The following is a 19,542-nucleotide window of genomic DNA, read 5'->3' as shown; positions in this document are numbered from 1 at the left end:
AAAGCTAACAGAAAGTGCCAGGTCTCTGTCTGCTGGTGTCTATTAGTGAGGTAGACTTTTGGTAACTTGCCACAAGACTTAAGCAGGAACTTTCGGAAGGAACAGGTACTTTTTTTCACTAACTTTCTGGGTCTTTAAAACGAGTGTTTAAACCCCCGTCACATGTAGCGAAAATCGATCTACGAGAGAAAGTCTGCGAGCTGTAAATTACAAGGAGGCATGACCCTGACGGGAAGGGGGAACTCTCCCATTTCTTTCTCGGCATCAGGGTCATGCCTCCTCGTAATTTAGAGCTCGCAGACTCGTCGTCCGATCGATTTTTGCTACATGTGACGGGGGTATTAACGTTAGCCAAATAGAAAGCTGTCTCCTGCCCTGGTTCTCATTAGTCAGATAGACCTTTGGTATCTTGCCACTAGACTAAAAGGAAGCTACTGAAGGATAACAGGTACCTTTTTTTTACAAACTTTCTTAGCATTTTACTTGAATGATTAACGTTATCCGAACAGAATTAAATGAACGCACCAGGTCCCTGTCTCCTGCAGTTAATTAGTCAGGCAGACTTTTAGTAACTTGCCACTGGACTTTTCAGGAAGCTTTCGGAAGGATAACAGGTACTTTTTTTAACAAACTTTCTTGGCCTTTTACTTGAATGATTAACGTTAGCCGAACAGAAAGCGCCAGGTCCCTGTCTTCTGCAGTTAATTTAAATAGCGAGACAGACTTTTTGGTAACTTTCCACTAGACTTTTCAGGAAGCTTTCGGAAGGATAAAAGGTACTTTTTTGCCACTTTTTTTCTTTTACCCTTTATATGAATATCTTAGATGTTGTACGATAAGTTCTTAAATGTAAGACATGATGATCTACGCATAATTTGTTGTCCTTGTGTTTGGAATGTCATTTGCCGCTCTTTTGTTTGATGTTTGCTTGTTTTATAATCTGCACTATTTGTTTGTTTGTTTGTTTGTCTCGTTTCATGTTACATTGTACCTGCAATTAGCCCTCAGGCAAGAATCTGCAATAAACTATCATTAATATAATCGTAAATTTAGATATGGGTGAGATACCATCATAAACGTATGGGGAGACTCATAATCAGTTTTCTGTTATCTGTAACGCTAGTTCACTTTAATCCGTGGGGTAACCTTGATTCGTTGTTTTGAAAAACTGGGTATTTAGAGATTTCGGGTCAACGACGTGGATTTTAATTGTGTCAAAATTTTCAAGATATTGTAATATAAAACTACCTTCCATCTTCCGATCCCTAAATACCCTATCTTTATATACAACGGATATAGGTTACCATACGGATAAAGGTGGAATAACGTTAAACATAGCATGAATTTTGCTGTCTGTAATTTGACCCTCTTTGTTGAAGTAGTAATGACACACTGTAAACTATAGATGCTACAGTCGTAACAGTAGCTAGTGATTTCAAGGACGTTATATAACCTCCTTTTAGTATTTCAATTGTCTTAAGATATAACACAGTTCCTGTAGTATATAATGGAATATGAAAAAAAAACGTTGTTATAATGTATTTCAAGCACCATCCGGAAAGGAGTATGCTAGCTAGTGATTTCAAGGACGTTATGTAACGTCATTGGAGCTTTTAATTGTCTTAAGATATAACACAGTTCCAGTGGTATAAAATGGGGCATAAACGTTGGTAGAATTTCAAGCACCATCCGGAATGGAGTATGCTAGCTTGTGATTTCAAGGACGTTATATAACGTCCTTGGTGTTTTGTCTTAAGATATAACACAGTTTCAGTTGTATGAAATGGGCCAAAAGGTTGTTACCATTTCAAGCACCATTCGGAATGGAGTATGCTAGCTAGTGACGTCAAGGTCGTTATGTAACGTCCTTGGTATTTTAATTGTCTTAAGATATAACACAGTTCTAATGGTATAAAATGGGGCATAAACGTTGGTAGAATTTCAAGCACCATCCGGAATGGAGTATGCTAGTTTGTGATTTCAAGGACATTATATAACGTTACATAACGTCCTTGGTATTTTAAATTGTCTTAAGATATAACGCAGTTCCAGTGGTATACAATGGAGCAAAAACGTTGTTAGAATGCATTTCAAGTTAGCCTGGGTACCATCCGGAAAGTAGTTCGCTCCAGCGTTGATTTTATACTATATACAGTCGCTTCATAGGTCTGACATTCATTATACACTATATACTATACAATCGCTTCTGTGATTCTGGATAGCAGAATCGAAGATAGGAGCGAACTACTATCCAGATGGTACCCAGGCTAATTTCAAGTACCATCCTGAATAGAGTATGGCACCTGCACATTGCGTTCGCCTTGACTGACTGAAGGTTGTTATTACAGTTGGCAATGACGAATGGAGCTTGAGATAGTTAGCCGTCTGGGCGCACTTATCAATAGTAACACTGCGGGTGCGTAATTCGTGCACGAATAGGGGGGTGTAAATATCGTCTGATTCGGGGAAAGCGTTCGGAAGGCTTCGAGACATTTGGGCAAACCCGCCCCTTTCTTTTTCATTATACCACAGGAAGTATATTTCATGGGTGACATCCTATGCAGATTTCAAATTTAATGCGAGAGGGCGAAAAAAGGAGATGGGTAAAATGATATCTAGATTTTCCAAATAGACACCATAAAAGGTCTAACAATGCTTTAAGGAACAAAGCATGGTATCACAGCCAACAAGTCTTTTATTTCTGCATTTAAGAGGCAGCAAAGTGACAGTAGTGTGGTAGACTGGCATCACTTAGCAAGTTGACAACTACAGTCAAGGCTACCACATTGGTGTCACTTTTAATATAGAAATAGATTCACTAAATCTAGAACAAGGGTCATGGCTACATATACGTCAATAGTGTCAATTAACAAGTACAAGGCTAATACGCAATATATTTTCCAATTTTGATACGTTCTCGTCATGTTCATAAACTCCGAGAGGGAACAATTCTCGTTTGTTTGTTTCTAAATCAGGCAAAAATTAATGAGCGCGCTGATGTCATTAACAGAATTTACTTGCTTACGGGGCCATCGTTGAATTTTAGGCAAGGGCGCAAAGAAACCCCCGCACCCCTGGAAGCTTTCGCTGATCGTTGCACGCCTTTGTCTGACCTCAGCTCCACAATGGGAACAATGCCAGACTTGATGTCATGACACAACTAAACATAGTTTTCAGATATTGGAAACCCCCCTGTAGAATGTCAGACAGTCTTCAGGGGTTATATTTAGTCGCACAGAAGCGCAGAAAACCCCAAGCGGCCTTCTGACAACGTGTGCTTTGGTGGTGAGTAGTACATGCGTATATAGAGACCTTTGTTTGTTGTAGTTTAAATACTGGTGGTCTCAAGTTTAGAACCGTGAACGTATTACGATGGTTGATGCATGTATCTGTGTAATATCGTTGCATGTATCTGGGTCTATATGAAAGATGTATTCTCCTAATATTAATGGCATGTAAGCATTATTGTTGACACTGCAAATGTACCGTGGATGATATGCATATCACGTAACACGTAACTCCGTCGTAGTCGAATATAGTATGCTGGATTAACGTTTGTCGAAAAATCATAAAAAATATCATATCATAATTCATGATAGCTCTTCCATCTTTGTCGGCTGTTTTCAGTCTCGAATACACAATACCAGATATGTACAACTTTAATACAAAAAAATTATCAATTTTGACCTTGTTGATTCCAATCGCCTGTATTAAAAGATAGGCTACGAGTATAGTTATTTTCTTTGTCCAAAGATTTCTACAATATAGTCAGTTTCCACAATAAATTAGATTAGAAATACTATGAAGAAGAAGATAAAAGGTTATGTAACGTTATGTATTTATGTATGTATTTATCTATGTATGCAAAACTATAATGCAGTGTTGTATACGTACCATTTCCGGTTGTGGTCGATTAAAATGACTATAATTCGGCTGTATACCACATATGACTTATGAGAAAGCCTCGTTAAAGAAAAAATCTATATTTCGGGGTAATAATAATCATGCATTCGAAGACGGCCGACCTAAAAGTTAATGTCCTTTGTTGAGACTGTCAGTGGCAATACCTATAGCATTTGGGTCTGGTTTGCTAGTTGTAACGTTACCATCTGCTTTGCGTTGAGCTAGAGGTGTGGCTGTTGGTATAGCATACGTACGTACTGTACTGTGTTCTAGGGCTAGTTCATTTCAGCTGGGGAACAGGGTGCCTTAATGACTAAATCAACTTGAAGTTCATATTTCTCTCTTACCCACATCATTAGCACGACCCTGCGTAAAATATGAATGTGTCACTGTATGGAACAGCCTTTAAACAACCGGTACCTCTTATATCCTAACGTTTAAAAGTGCCAATTTGATAATCCACCCTAGGCCTAGCCCCCTGTACTTGCCTCGTATGTTCATTCCTTATGTCTTATCTATTAGTTACGCCAAATAACAATTACTTAAGCAGCTGGATATGATTTTGGAAGCGCTCAGACGTTTTAGGCAGTGTCACCTTTCGTCAGTGATACCAAAAGTCATATCCAGTTGCTTGAGTTATTGTTTTTTGGTGTATCGTATTACCTGGATGTCTAACAGTCGTCGTCATACAATTAGTTATTTGATTGCCTTTAATTATATCGTCTCACACGTGGCATGAAGTTCTGGTCCCTGTGGGACTTAGTGCGCCAGTAGACGAGAGGGTGGAGAAGGATTTGCACACCCCTCCTTCACCATAAAAGTCATGAATGAATGAAGTTTATTGCGCAACATTAATTTTTGTATAAGGTACAATGTAAGGCAACGGTAATAGATCAATTTATACGATGATACAACGTATTACTATAACTACATGTAGTACAGGAATGTGAACATAACTGTCGTATTAACATAGTGTAAAATACAACTTAAATGATTAGGTCTGCTATTGTACAATACTTTCTCTCTTTTTCAGAGCAGTACAAATGTATTGGCCTAGATATGTAGACATGTAGTCTGGACATGACATAAGTAGTTTAAAAATACCTGTGTTTTTCTTTGGCAATGGTGTACTATATTTACATGTGATCATATCCATTAATTTTTGTCTCTCTACGGTATATGCAGGGCATGTCATTAGAAAATGAAATTCGTCTTCAATACCATCTTGACATGACGGACATAGTCTCTGATTGCCGAACCCAAAGGCATATGCCTGTTTGCCTTTTTCATCTGTCAAAAATTTGACATAAGAATTCATTATCGTTATCACGTTCTATGTATTGCTTTGCTTTTTTTTATTTATCGATCATAATCAATTTGTTAAGTATCGAGGAGGAAGTCCTAGTATAAGCTATATACGATTATCCCCCCCCCCCCATTTCACCTGTTTTGTCTATTGTTTGTAGTATTTTGCATTATGAGCTTTCTTGTCGTGCAAAACAAAAACAAATAAATAAACAAATAAGTAATCAAACAAACAAACCAGAAACAGCCATGGCAAAGCTAACAGCTCCAGGGAAAGAGATTGGCTCATATGAAAAGGATTTCATGACAGGGATAAACAAGTCCACTAGCCCTATTGTCCAGGGCAAGTGAAAGTGCTGTTCGGGCAAGTGCATGTCCTACCCCACTTGTCCGATCGGGCAAGTAAGATTTTTCCATTGATTTTAGTGCAATTTTGATATACTTGTTACTTTTTACAGTCATGACATCAAGCAATTGTCTACAGAGAATTCCCATTGCCGGGAAGTGAAAATGCATATACTAGTAACAGTGACATTTGAATTTTGGGCAAGTGAAAAATTGGTTCGGGCAAGTACATTTATTATGTGCTTGCCTGATAGGACAAGTGGATTTTAGAAAACTTTTTCAACCCTGCATGATATTGCTAAAACCTGTCATAGGCTTCAAAATGTACAAAAAAATACATTTATGGAGTTACACATCGGGTAAACAATATGCAAAGACAATGAAGTCCCTAGAACTGGACAAAGTACGGAAATAACTTCGTAGCGTTTTGATTGGCAGCCATCAATCTTTTCCAGCGTCACTAGAATGAACTGCACGCCAAAATATCTTCCTGATCATTTCGACTGCTAACAGTATCAAATACATTGAGTAGATAACCATCCCTTCCTCTATCATTTAACTTCCTTTAATCTCCAACCAGATCTTCCGTTGGCAAGACTTTATCCATGGACAAAAACAGTATCCATTGTCCGGTTGGCCAATAAGGTCTTATATTACGTCAAGGAAGGTTAGACATCCAGGTAATAAGATACGCCAAAAGCAGTTACTCAAGCAACTGGATATGATTTTGGAAACAACCAGACGTTTCAGATAGCATCCGTTATATTTTATCAGTGACACTGACAAAGTGATAATGCCTTATAATGCCTTGCCAAAAGAATATCTGTTTGGATGTCAATTTCCTTTAGCCCATGTTGGTTCGACTATGTGGATGACATCCGCTTGGAACCCCAAAACTGATGCTAGCGTGCGAAAAACAATAGTTTGTCAGAAAAAAAGTTGCATTCATTATGAAATCTTAGAGATCAAGATGGATAAACAAATGACTGAATACAGAGTGTAAGACTACAAAATGAGAATTCTTTATTGTTGCTCTTTGAAAACTTCTTAGACTTTGGAATTGATTTTGGCATGCTACGACATTACGCTAGGACTCGTTGTCCGTTTTTTTTCTTCAACATTACCGAATACACGTGCTCATTTTTTAGCAGGTAGCAGATTTGAACAATTTACAGTCGGATTCGGGGCGGATGTGGTCCAAAACCTTATCTTAAATGGACGAAAACTGGCGTTCGTGGAAGTCATCCATATAATCAAATCAACATGGTATACTTGAAAGCAAAGTTTGCAAGACAATCGCCAGTATAATAAAAGTATAATCGGAATAGACTCTTTGTTGAACAAATCAAACTAAATATTCGACTAAAGAATCTGTCAGTACTGTAACCCGAACAAGGTCGAAGATGAATCCGACTTTTTATTAGATTGTAGTTTGTATAGTAACGATAGAAGTATTCTTTTTAGCTATATTATAGGAAAGTTCCCTCGCTTTGAATCTTTGTCTAGTGTTCAGAAATTCATCTTTCTTTATGAGTTTTGAGCAAACGACATTATACAAACATATCTCAAGCTTTAACATTACTAAGAAACGAGAAGAAGCCGAACAAATGTATTAGAATAGTTTTAGAATCCATGTTTTAGATTAGTCTTAGAAATCATGTGTACTGTATTATTACCATTTGTATCTATTTGCTTGTACTTAGCCCGATAGGGCATGAATGTGCAATAAAGGCTATTACTAAACTAATATTTAAGCGAGTTTTTCTCGACAAGACAAATCATTTGTTTATATAATTGTGAGGAAGGGACCAGGAAGGGTGTGAGAAATACAGAATTTGGCTTATCCATCGAAAGTTTGGGTCACCTGTTCCTCCCTCGAAAAAAAAAATCGAATATGACGATTCTGATAATTAATAATGACTCTTTCGCTAGCAGATTCTAGTTTGTATTACCCTAACAAGTATAAGACGTAATTATTCCAATGATTTTTTGTAACATGAGGAACACAGGAAAAACTGATGATCTCATTTTACCTTGTAGTACGGGTATTACGTGTACGTATCGTAGGCAACCAACTGTCGCAACTCATCTCTACCTTAATTATCTATACAGTTCCCTCTGGGCACTTCAATTAACAGCGAAAGCGCTATATCCATACTCAGACTAACCGAAACTAAAGGACAGAAAAACAAAATAATAATGAATAAGTAGTGACAGCTTGACTAGAAACCACACTTGATGTCAAAGAGTGTGCAGTTTAAACATTGTGCATATTTTTTATCAACAGCTCGTGCATTTTCGCTATCTTCCCTTTTATAAGATAACTTTATTGCGCAACAATTGTACAAGGTACAAAGCCTAGCATCTACTAACACAAAACCACAGTTTTATAAGGTTAATCTGCTTGATAAAAGGGTACATAGTATCGGATGAAAATGGTCTTTTACAATCATTGGAGGGATTTCTAGCGTCTAAACATTTTTTTTAATATTTTCCTATGTATACCATGCAGGGGTTGTCACATGTCATAATGTATTTAATTTTGCTAAGTCCGGGATCCATTGAGGCAAATCCCGGTATGTAAGACGATTGCCTTGTGTACAGTGAATTTATTTATTCACTAATTTATTTATTTATTTATTGTGTATAAGTTATTTGGGACATATGTACAATCAAAGAGTGATATTCGTCTTTAACTAGCTGTGGACAGAATGGACGAACCCTTTGTATGTTCACCTCCGTGAGCAAGCAGCTTTTGATGTTCTCTATGTCACATATCAAAGGAGCCAAGACGGCCTATAATTAAGTCACAGTAGTAGATCCCCCCCCCCCCGGCTTTCATTGAAAATACAGTGGACATATCAAAGGCATTCGTTCAACAAGCCCCAGGCATCAAAATTTATCAAAGAATGGACCTTACACTTACTACCTATTTTCTTCCAACAGTGACAGTTTTTAAAGGCAAGGCACTGCACAAAATCCGATCTTTAAGCATACCTAAAGCACCTTTAAATCTTAACGTATGCTTTACGTAATAATAAATATGCAATGGTCATCTTGTACCACCCTCATCGATAAGATCAGACAATTTTCATAGTGCTAATTAAGATGGGTAGAAACATAAAATATTGCTTTCTTATTAGAAATGATAATAGCACGTTTAGCCACACCTTATTCTATAAGGATAGGGATCTATTTTTGTTATCTATTATAACTGTTTAGTCAGTAGAATTCTAAAATTCACTCTGTACCCTATTTGTAGTTTATAGAAAACCCTGCTTAAGTCACTGCACTTGAACGTTTTGTCATGTCAATAAAGCTTCATGCGAGTAACTATTTAATCATGTAAGTGAAGACATGATTTGCTTAATGAATGTAAAAAAAGAGAATAATGTCTAGGGATGGTGCATTTACCCTTTGATTCACAATGCGAGAAACTCAATTCACGGCCTCGAAATTAAAAAGCAAAACAAACGAACTTCCGAAGAGAAGTTGAATAAATCCTTTGTGTTGCGAAAGAAAATTTGGTTATTTTCTGAAACCACAGTTGGTCCCTATAGGAGAGACATTCTTCCCTCCAATAAAAGCATTTGTATTGCTTTATGTCAGCATCCGAAATCCTCCTGGCTTATATAGTATGTTTATATTTGCATGCTGCACTAGGGCGTGTGGAGAATGAATAACAGTTTAGGTTAACCAATTAGAGCACAGAATACATTTCAAACGCACCGGCAGCTGCTTTTCCGTTTAGTTTTGATACGTGATGCCAGAACCATTTTGGACTTAAAACAAGGCGAGTCATATAGCCAGACACAGGCCTATAACTTACACTTAGCCTCAATTAGGATTTATTTCAATCCAATCTACTTAATTTCATCGCGTTGTTATAGAAAAAAATTGTTGTTCTTATGTTGTATAAAAGGAGCAACGAATAGTTCTTTTACCTCCGTAAAACGGACGTATTGTTTTCACTCTGTTTATTTGTCTGTTCTTTGTTTTTTTGTATGTCTTGGTGTGTGTCCATAGTTATTTGAAAATTGTGGAGTGACGGCACGCAGGCTGGAAGGAAACAAATTTAGCGAGAAATTCGTAAAATTATTAAAACAAGTTAACGGAAATATTTCACGAAGGTATGAGATTTTCTTGTTTTCAAAATTTCAAGCGAGTTACAAAGTTTCAAGCGAGTTTCAAAATCATTCAAGTGAGTTTCAAAATTTAATGCAGATGAGTCATGTGCAGGCGCATTCCTTTCAAAGAACGACTTTGATTTAGACTCATAATAGCAGCATGTTGCCTGTAGCCACTCAAACACAGTGTGAATGCTTTGCTTCTCATCCAACTCCAAGTAAAATATTTCTGGAGGATAAAAACCAAATAACACAGTTTCCTAGCGTTACTTTATCTGAAAATAATCCACGTTATAGAGTTAGCAATATTTCATATATATGAATAAAATTCGATTCCTCACTGACTAAGCCGCCAATGCTTTAGTTTAATCACCTATTAGTATCACTGCGTAAATACGTATCTGCCCATCTTACCCGCAAAGCATTTAGTGAACTGCCCCCCTTACTTAACGGTGGTCGTCTGCACAGGAAATCACTGTTGAAGACAACAAGTTATCTGTGGAGCTCCTTGGAGACATCTTCTTCAACAGGTGTCCTAGCTGTAAGACGAAAGGCCTGTACGTCGGGATAAGGTATGGAGGGGGGTGGCCATAAAGTGTGAAGGGGGACTACACGGTAGTGTGCTGATGATGCGTAATTGAGGAAAACTAGCACGATTTGTAGATTCGTTGGTCGTGGGGGTCGTATCATGGCTGCCAAGCGTGTTGTGTGTCTGAATAAAGGTTAGATTTTAAGCGGTATTTATGTGTGTGTGTGTGTGTGTGTGTGTGTGTGTGTGTGTGTGTGTGCGTGTGTGTGTCTGTGTGTGTGTCTGTGTGTCTGTGTGTCTGTGTGTGTCTTCCTAGAATGCTGTCTATTGGTTGCCAAGATAACTCAAGGACCATAGAGGGACTGGTTTCAGAATTTCTGTGTTGGTGAATTGTGGCAAAAATGGGAATGATTTGACTTTTTTGTCCCCCTGGCGGCTTTCCAACGGGTGCCAGTGATCCTCCTCAGAGCTCTAGAGTCGAATCCGTCAAGCCGGGCTGCCAGAGTGTTGTTCAGTGCCCAGGTTTCCGAGCTGTACAGGAGAACTGAAATAACCGAGGAGTTGTAGACTCGTTGTTTGGTCTGCAGGGAGATATGACGATGTCGCCAGAGTGGTTTCCATAGGGACTGTAGGACAGCTGAGGCCTGGGCGCGTCGTTGGTTGACCTCGGGTTTCAGGTCACCTGTCTTGGAGATTATTGAGCCAAGGTACTTGAATGAAGAGACAAAGTTCACGATGCACTGATTGAAGATGAGGGGCTCAGGGTCCGGGCCGTCTCCGATGTGCATGAGCTCTGTCTTGCTCCAATTGATGCTGAGACCAAGCTTCTTGGCCTCCTCATCGTAGACCGTGAGGGCTTCTGCCAGTTGGTCCAGATCATCGACAAGCAGGGAGGTGTCGTCGGCGTACTCGAGGTCGGCCAGGTTGTACTGTCCAAAGGACACCCCGGGGACTCGTTCGCAGACCTTCGTCATCAGGTAGTCAATAACACAGTTGAAGAGGTCGGGGGCAGCCACACAACCCTGTCTGACCCCACTGTTGATGGTGAACCACTCTGACTCTTTCCCGTTTACTCTGACGCAGCTCTCCGCGGAGTTGTACAGCTGCTGGAAAAGGGAGACTATCTTCTGAGGGGCTCCAAGCAGTCTCAGGATTTTCCAGAGGGAGGTATGGTCTACTGTGTCAAAGGCAGCTCTGAGGTCTATGAAGGCAATGTAAAGGTGACGGTCCTTTCTGAACTCCCTGGCCTTCTCAATGGCCAGACGGAGAGCGGAGATATGGTCCGTGGTAGAGCGGTTTGGCATGAAACCTGCCTGTTGTGGGCGCCGCCTGCTCCTGATGGCAGGGATGGCTCTGGTGAGGAGGATACGAGTGAACAGCTTGCCTGGAATGGAGAGTAAGGTGATGCCTCTGTGGTTGCTGCACACCAGCTGGTCTCCCTTCCTTTTCCAGAACGGCAGGATGATCCCTCGTCTCCAGTCATCAGGGAGAGTCTCCAGGACCCATACATGGTTCACTATCTGGGTAAGCCACTGAATCATGTGATCCCCTCCTGCCTTCAGCATCTCAGCCGTTATGTTGCAGATCCCAGGGGCTTTACCATTCTTCAGTTTACCCAGGGCGGCCTTCACCTCATCCGGAGTGACAGGTGTGATGGGACAATCTGGGTTTGTGGCATCAGCCGAACTGGCCGCCGCAGAGAGTGTGGGGTCCTCGGGTACTGGAGGGTGGTTGAGCAGCTGGCTGAAGTGCTCTTTCCAACGATGGATGCAGTCAGCCTCTGTGGAGATGATATTGCCAGCACTGTCCTTTATCAGAAAGCTACGTTGTTGGGGGCCTGCCTTGGCTTGGCGTAGGAGCCTGTAGACTTGTCTCTGGTCATTCCGCTCTGCCGCAGATTCTAGCTTTGCCGCTTGATCCGTCCAGTACTTCTCACGGTCCTGGCGAATAGCTATGTTGCGAATCCCGTTGAGTCGGCGGTACTCCGTCAGGTCTCCGCGTAGGCGAGCAGCACGGCGAGAGTCGATGATGTCGAGGGTCTCAGGTGAGATCCAGGGTTGCTTGGGTGAGGGTCTGCTCTTGCCACTGTTTCCTCAGCCGCTTTATGGACTTCGGATTTGAAGAGCTGCCAGTCAGTGGCCCGTTGGCACGAGCACGTGCGCAACAGTGAACTCAGGGAGCTGACCGGACAACCTCCCGCCTCCTCCCTTGCAGCCATGAGAAGGGTTCGATGGTACGGGCACGTCCTCCGGCTCCCTCCAGAGCACCCCACCAGAGCCCTGCTCGACTTCAACCCAAAGCAGGCAGGATGGCGTCGCCCACGGGGGAAGCCCCGCACCCGCTGGATGGACGTGGTGTCCCGAGATCTGCGCACCATTAACATCACCCCCCACCAGGCGCAGCTTGCAGCGACAAACAGAGGATGGTGGAGGTCCCTAGTGAATTCAGTCGGCTCTACGCACCACGTGCAAGAGGACGAGTGAGTGAGTGAGTGGCGGCTTTCCACGGTATCGCAGCGAGACGTCCGGATTTAATATCTCATGTTCTTGACCACCTCAGCAGCAGACCTTGTGTGGCCTGTATTTGTACAGTTTACACATGCAAAATAACAATGCAGATAATGCTAAAAATCGGGTGTACATGTCATTGACTTTTACACTACATAATATTTTCAATTTTTGGGCAAAAATAATAACTAGTTCACCTTTATTCGATGAGTAACCTATTAAAGTTACCCTTACATCTGTGCAGATGCTTTTGGGGTGGCGCCCATCTCCATTTCGAGTAGCCCTTGGGCCACACATGTGCAAGCCACTACAGCAGGGGGCTGGTCCGCTGGTAGTGATGTGTGTTTAACTTCCATACTCTTTCTCTTTAGTGCTGAGTGCTAAGCAGAGAAAGCAGCATGTACCATTTTTTAAAGTCTTTGGTATGACCCGGCCGGGGTTCGAACTCACGACCTACCGAATGCAAGGCGAACACTCTAACCACTAGGCCATTGCACCGGCAACCTATGGCCATTAGGTAAAAAAAATAGGATATCCAGTAGCATCGGGTAATCAAGTCGACTGATGTTTTAAACTGTAATATGTTGAAAATATCACAATAAGAAACCACCGTCCGCCGTTTGGGTACCCCGAATACCCCCGTTTTTTAAAAACGACGGTTATAGGTTAGCCCACGTATAAAGGTGAACTAGCGTTATATAGTGGGCTCTAATACTCTCAATTTTGTTTTTTGTTGGGATCATCCGGTCAACGTAGATGTATACGTCTTGTCTCTTACTCGCAACCCTCGACTGAGAAGTAAAGCTGTGAAAACAGACCCGCTACCCAATTCTGTCAATCAGACGACGTTGAATAATGTCATTTCAAGACTAGGACTCTGCCTAAGACCATACTAAGTAAATTCTATGGATGACATCCCCTGCAGACTGAAAAAAATAATGAGAAAAAAACTTACTAAAAAAATAAGAAAAAAAAGATGGTTAATAAAAAGCAAGATGGTTAAATTTTCAAATTATTATTATTCTTTATCATTATTGGGTGGGCCGACTACTCACTCTTTCTACTCACTCAAAGTAGACACCATAAACGTTAACGTTGACACGAGAAGTGAAAATGGTAGCACGGCCAAAAAGCACTTTATTCAAAACACGAACTAGTGTAGTAAACGTGACACCAGTGCAGCCAAGTGGTATACTGGTATCACTTGTCAAGTTGGCAACTGCAATCATTGCTTCCATAGTAGTCATCATCATCATCATCATCATCGGTCGACGTGATCAAATGTAGACATGTTCGCACATGTCTACACACGACGGGGTTATACCGCCCCTTACGGGGTGACATACCCTTTCGTAGGCTAATTACAAGACGGGGATGCGCCAGGTCTCCCGTCCGGGTGAATGATGTAATTCACCATGTGGCTGATACGAGACAGAGGTTCGCCAGGCCTCCATCAGGGTGATTTGAAGTGAATCACCAACTCCCGACAGAAGGATTTGCACCAACGCACACCGCACCATCGCACGTGTGTGTGGGGGTTCTTTAACGTGCATGGGGTATGGCTCTCCCCATACACGGGACCTCCATTTAACGTCCTATCCGAGGGACGACTCATTTTCACTTGAGTAAAGTGAGGAAAGTCGTGTAAAGTGCCTTTCCCAAGGGCACAAGACCGGCATCACGGTAGGCGGATTCGAACCGGCGACCTCTCGATCACGGGCCGAATACAATACCACTGTACTACGCGGCCCCACACGAAGTTGTAAAAGTGGCTCCATAGTAGTGGTGCCACTTTTACACCTATCCACCTAGTTTCACTCCAGCTCAATTTGCAACTACGCTACTGTCACTTCTACAAAGTGCAATCATTAGACTACAACACAACATTTTTCCACTTCTGTACTTTCTCGCCTTATATTGATAATTTCAGAAGAAGAAATTTTTTTTCTGAAATCAGGCGAAAATGAATGAGCGCGCTGATGTCATCCATAAGATTTACTTGATGTGGCATAACTAGGTGACAAGATAAAATGATTGGTCCCTCGTACCACAATCTGCCATCTTTGTATATACTGCCGCGTCGGATCCTGTTTCTTTGTCAAGAATGCGTTTTTATCGAATTCGCAATCAGGAGACAAATCAACGTTCGCAGCATGTTATAGATTTGACAACAGCTCTCATAACAAAAATAGAAAAATACATGAAATATTGCTCTGCTTGGAGAAAACATGCTGACAGTCACGTTTCGCCCCATCTGATTGTATGAATATATTAGAAATTCACTTATATTAGCCTAATTCTTAAATAAGTAGAATTTCGAGATGTGATATATATTTATATTGCATTTTGCAGTCTGTAAATGTAGTTGACCGTACGAAGTCAAATATCACTGTGATTTTTTTTCCTGTGCCAATAAAGCTTCACAGGAAAAAGGATCCGGAACAATATCTTGCAGACGTGCTCACACGTGCGTATATATTCAAGTCCGTATGAAGTCCGTATGGAATTCGTAGCCTCTACCAGGCTCCACGGGTCGCTGGAAACATAATAGAAATTGGACACATATAGACAAATAAGCCAGAGGAGTTAGCTGTCCGAGGCTGTATGGTTTAAGACCAGCTAACTCGTATGTTATCTGGTTATATTTGTCCAATTTCCTTTTTTTTTTCAGAATCCTGTGGAGCCTGGTAGTTCCGTACGGAACTCATAAGGATTTGAATATGTACGCACGTGTGAACCGACTAATAGGAAGGAAATGGTCCGATTAAGAACTGTGCAAAGGATCTCCGCAATATGCTAGTTTTGAATCATTTTCCTTTGCTCAGCATGACCAGTGTATATCCTATCCGTTCGCAGGATATATACATCTTGATCCCTGGCCTAGAAATAACGGACACAGTTCCACATGAACGAACGGTGTTGAAAGAACCACACGTGTACATCGTTGCCACGTGACCTTATAGACACGTGGCGTATGTGAATAGAGAAAGAAAGAAAAGCGTTTATTTCGTGGTTGTCATTTTTCTCCTTTATAAATCACTAATACGCGATTAGGACAACTTCATATTTTATTTTCAGACCCATTACGCACATGTGACACGTCGGACCATTCGTTAACTGTCTCAGCCGCTGAAATATGCTGTATAATAGAAAATAAAAAGTAGCAATTAAAAATAATCAGACCACTACATGTAGCTATAGAGTTTAAAACACCCCAACCTCTGCTTAGAGAATACTCAAATTGTTCGTTTACTGTGGCACTGTCTTGTGTTCGCTGATTTTTTTGCAATTTAGATATTGCGTTATACGTAAAGGTATGACTCAGAAGACAACAAAATGCACAAAACGTAAGAAAATTCGGTCTTTATCTCTGGAATTCGTTAAGTAATATTTTGAACCCCACAGTGCCGCACCGGTGCCCCAAGTGCAGTGAGATACCATCTTTACTAACCATCTGTCACCTTTGCTACAGCGATGATCACGTTACCATGGCGACCTTCAGTGACGGCGTCTCTTGGTGTGTGCGCTGTCGTCTGCATCGGCGCCATGTACTCCCTGGTACTGTACGGAGACAAGTACAGCGTACCTGAATATCCCAAGATCTTCACTCTACCATCTTACAGGTGTGCATAGATACGTTCTGTGTTTCAAAGTCTTTTTATTGTCAAAAACGTTCTTCATTTGTGTAAGACAGATATCTGCTACAATATGTAATGAAGTATTCCCCATATATAAAAGTTATTCAAACAATTCATTGGATAGATTTTTTGTGTTCATAACATATAATGTTATCCAGTTAGTTGCTTGAGTAACGTTTATGTTGTGTATCTTATTACCTGGATGTCTAACCTTCATCAAATGTATCATGCGGAGTAGAGTCCATACCAAGACACCATGCGGATGTTTGTTGCCATTGTTTAGAATTGATTTTAAAGTTTTGTAATAATATGTCTAGGACATTTTACTCTTCAGAAATATTTTTAACACTGTTTCAACTTTACAAATATTTCTCTGGTCCTGTAAGACTTTGGAACTATTCATGGTGAGGAATTGGATACTTCTAATGGTTTCTAAATAATGATAACAGCATTCTACCATAATTTACCATTTTCTACCATATTCTACCATTTTTTGTAAATGGTTCAGTGGGATGGGAAGATAGCAATTCACACATCCTTGCAAAGGCTTAGGTCACATTTCAAAACCGGGGCCCGGCCGGGATGTTTAAAGAAATGAAAAATTAAAATGTATACCTAGAAATATACGCATGTAATTTCCAAGAATCTTATGTTGACATTTCGTGTATTTTGATGTCCTTTATATCATTCTTTTCCCTCTCGAAAGCTACCCGGTCGGGCCCCGGGATGGCAATTGTGACCTAGGCCAAAGTATGGTTGGGTGCCATGCAACAATGGCCCACCACAAAGGATCCACCAGTGCCCAGCAGTGAAATCTAAAAATATACAGATGCAACAATAGGGCTTACTTTTATGGGGGCAATAAACTAATTTTACCATTTGGCAAGGTTTACAAATATTTGTAAATATTTGTAAATGTGAAATAATCACACAGGGGTTTCACAATTATTCTAAATAAAGATATTTTTGTACAGTTACTTTCAAAATGTTTCTAAAATATTCAAAGGAATTCAAATAGATGAGTATTTTCTTAGTCATTTTTTTTAAAAGAATTTAATTTTTGTGGCTGAGATATTCTTTTATACAAAATAATTCAGACTTATTATAAATATTGTTTAAAAACCCTCATGGTGTCTTGGAATGGACTCTAGACAAGTAGTGTTTCATTGTTTAGGCTAAGCCTAAGGATAGAGTCGTGAAAGATTCAGGGTTGGTAGGATTCTTTCTCTCTTTCTCTTTTCTAGAGGTTCTTTTGCAGAAATGATCCCACAAATACAATGAAACAATGCAAAAATGAAATACATCGGGACAATGGTTCTTTCTAATCATCATATGTAATTTTACAGATACGCATCTTACAAGCAGTGTTTTTGTAAACTGAATGTTTATTTAACATTCTACATTAATCATTCAATGAATTAATCTGAGTATGAAGTACAAGAAGTTTGTTTTGAATTTTGAATTTTCATCACTCAGATGTCAGATCAAAAATCTTATGCCAGCGGCCGACCCAAAAAAGTTAGTTGGCAAGGAGGGTTGGCAAGTTTTTGCTAGGGTCGGTCTGGTCGAAATCACAACATTTTTCCTTGGCCTTATGTTGAAAGAATGACGTTGTGTTTATACTTCCTTCTAGTAGAGGTCTGGAGCACCCTACTCCGTGTCGCACATGCCAAGAACACATCAACGTAACGTTCGCCAAGGTCCACAAAGCCGGGGGGTCCACCGTTAGCACCATCCTCCAGCGCTTCGGCGATCTTCGGAACCTCTCCTTCGTGATTCCTCGGAGCCGAGTCAGCCTCGGGTGGCCATACCAGTTGAAACTGAACGCTACCGACTACCGCCCGGCCTTAGACGGTAGTTTTAACCTCCTTGTTGATCACGTGTTGTTCAACAAGACAAAGATACAAGCCATCATGCCACGTGACACAGCGTATATTACCATATTACGTCATCCCTTTGAACAGCTCAAGTCGGCATTCAGTTGGTATGAAGTTCCCACTAAGTATCGCATCCGGCGCGGAAAAGATCCTATCCGAGAGTTTTTGCAACAACCCGCCAAATATGAGAGAAACTTCAGGACAAGGCTGCCGTTTCGATACACTAGGAACTTTATGGCGTACGATCTTGGATTCACGAATCTCTCACAGGCTGGGAACGAGAGCGCCATTCGTGAATTCGTACGACAGGTTGACTCAGATTTCGATCTCGTTCTCATACTGGAGCACCTGACCGAGTCTCTGGTACTCCTCAAGCGATACATGTGCTGGTCTCTTAGCGACATTCTCTTCACTCCAAAAAACACAAGAACATATCAGTATAAGACGCTGGGAGAATACCCAGACCTCGTGACCGCACACCGAAAATGGTCGAAGGTGGACTACGCTCTGTACGATCTCTTCAACGCCACCTTGTGGGCAAAAATTGAACGACAGGGTCCTGACTTCTATCGCGAAGTCTACCATTTTGAAGACATGCGGACTAAAGTCGTGCAATTCTGCGACGTCGCGGAATCGTCGTGGAAACTTCAAATCCCCGCGTCAAAGTGGAACAAGAAGTTCCTCGTAGACGCCGAGTTTTGCAGTAGGTTGAGACTTCCCCAAACAACGTACATGACCAATCTCAAAGAAAAATATGACGCCCAAAAAAGAACATCACGTCAACAGAAAAGAGTGCCTGCGAGTGTGTACTGCTTTTCAGGGACGGGGAATTATCGTTTTGTCGCTCAGAAAAACATCATTGATAGTTAACGATTTCACAGTCACTTTGTTTGATTTTTCCACCAGGACTATTGCTGCATTGGTGCACGTGTAATGAGGAGGTTCGTGTTTCTAAATGCTGCGGCACGGTGCAAAATGCATCATGGTTAGTATGTCAAAGGTGAATGCCCCTAACATGTTAACGCTTGTTGTCTAGACCATGCTTTATATACGTCCAGGCGTTCCAGACGTGTTTCTCACTTCATGTCTCCGGGACCGTCACCTTTGACATGTTACCCACAATGCATTTCACCACGCATGCGCAGTTGGAAACATGAACTTGGTGATTTATGTAACGTATGTTACGCTTAGGAGAAAATTTCATTTTTGAAATATGTGCAATAGATACATTTACTTGTTTCGTATCGTTGATACATGTAATATTGTGTCATATGATGTTTTCATAAATGTATGTTATTTTCTACATACAAC

At 40.9% G+C, this 19,542-nt stretch overlaps 1 protein-coding gene across 3 annotated transcripts; it reads left to right on the top strand.

Moving 5' to 3' along the window:
* Nucleotides 1-2,936: 2,936 nt before the first annotated feature.
* LOC118429618 (galactose-3-O-sulfotransferase 2-like) lies at nt 2,937-19,265 on the top strand. Of its 3 annotated transcripts, none has more exons than XM_035840160.1 (3): nt 2,937-3,285; nt 16,189-16,339; nt 17,991-19,265. In XM_035840160.1, the coding sequence occupies exons 2-3, from the start codon at nt 16,191-16,193 to the stop codon at nt 19,099-19,101; spliced, it is 1,260 nt and encodes a 419-aa protein (XP_035696053.1). In that variant the 5' UTR covers nt 2,937-3,285; nt 16,189-16,190; the 3' UTR covers nt 19,102-19,265. The 3 variants fall into 3 exon arrangements, with proteins under 3 accessions (XP_035696053.1, XP_035696051.1, XP_035696052.1); XM_035840158.1 differs by having other exon boundaries at nt 2,950-3,285; nt 17,988-19,264; XM_035840159.1 differs by lacking the exon at nt 2,937-3,285 and adding an exon at nt 10,109-10,252 and having other exon boundaries at nt 17,988-19,264.
* The last annotated feature ends 277 nt before the right edge of the window (nt 19,266-19,542 follow it).

The sequence above is a fragment of the Branchiostoma floridae genome, chromosome 13, assembly GCF_000003815.2.
Source record: "Branchiostoma floridae strain S238N-H82 chromosome 13, Bfl_VNyyK, whole genome shotgun sequence".
Lineage (NCBI taxonomy): Eukaryota > Metazoa > Chordata > Leptocardii > Amphioxiformes > Branchiostomatidae > Branchiostoma > Branchiostoma floridae.
This window is presented reverse-complemented; position numbering and strand designations above follow the sequence as displayed.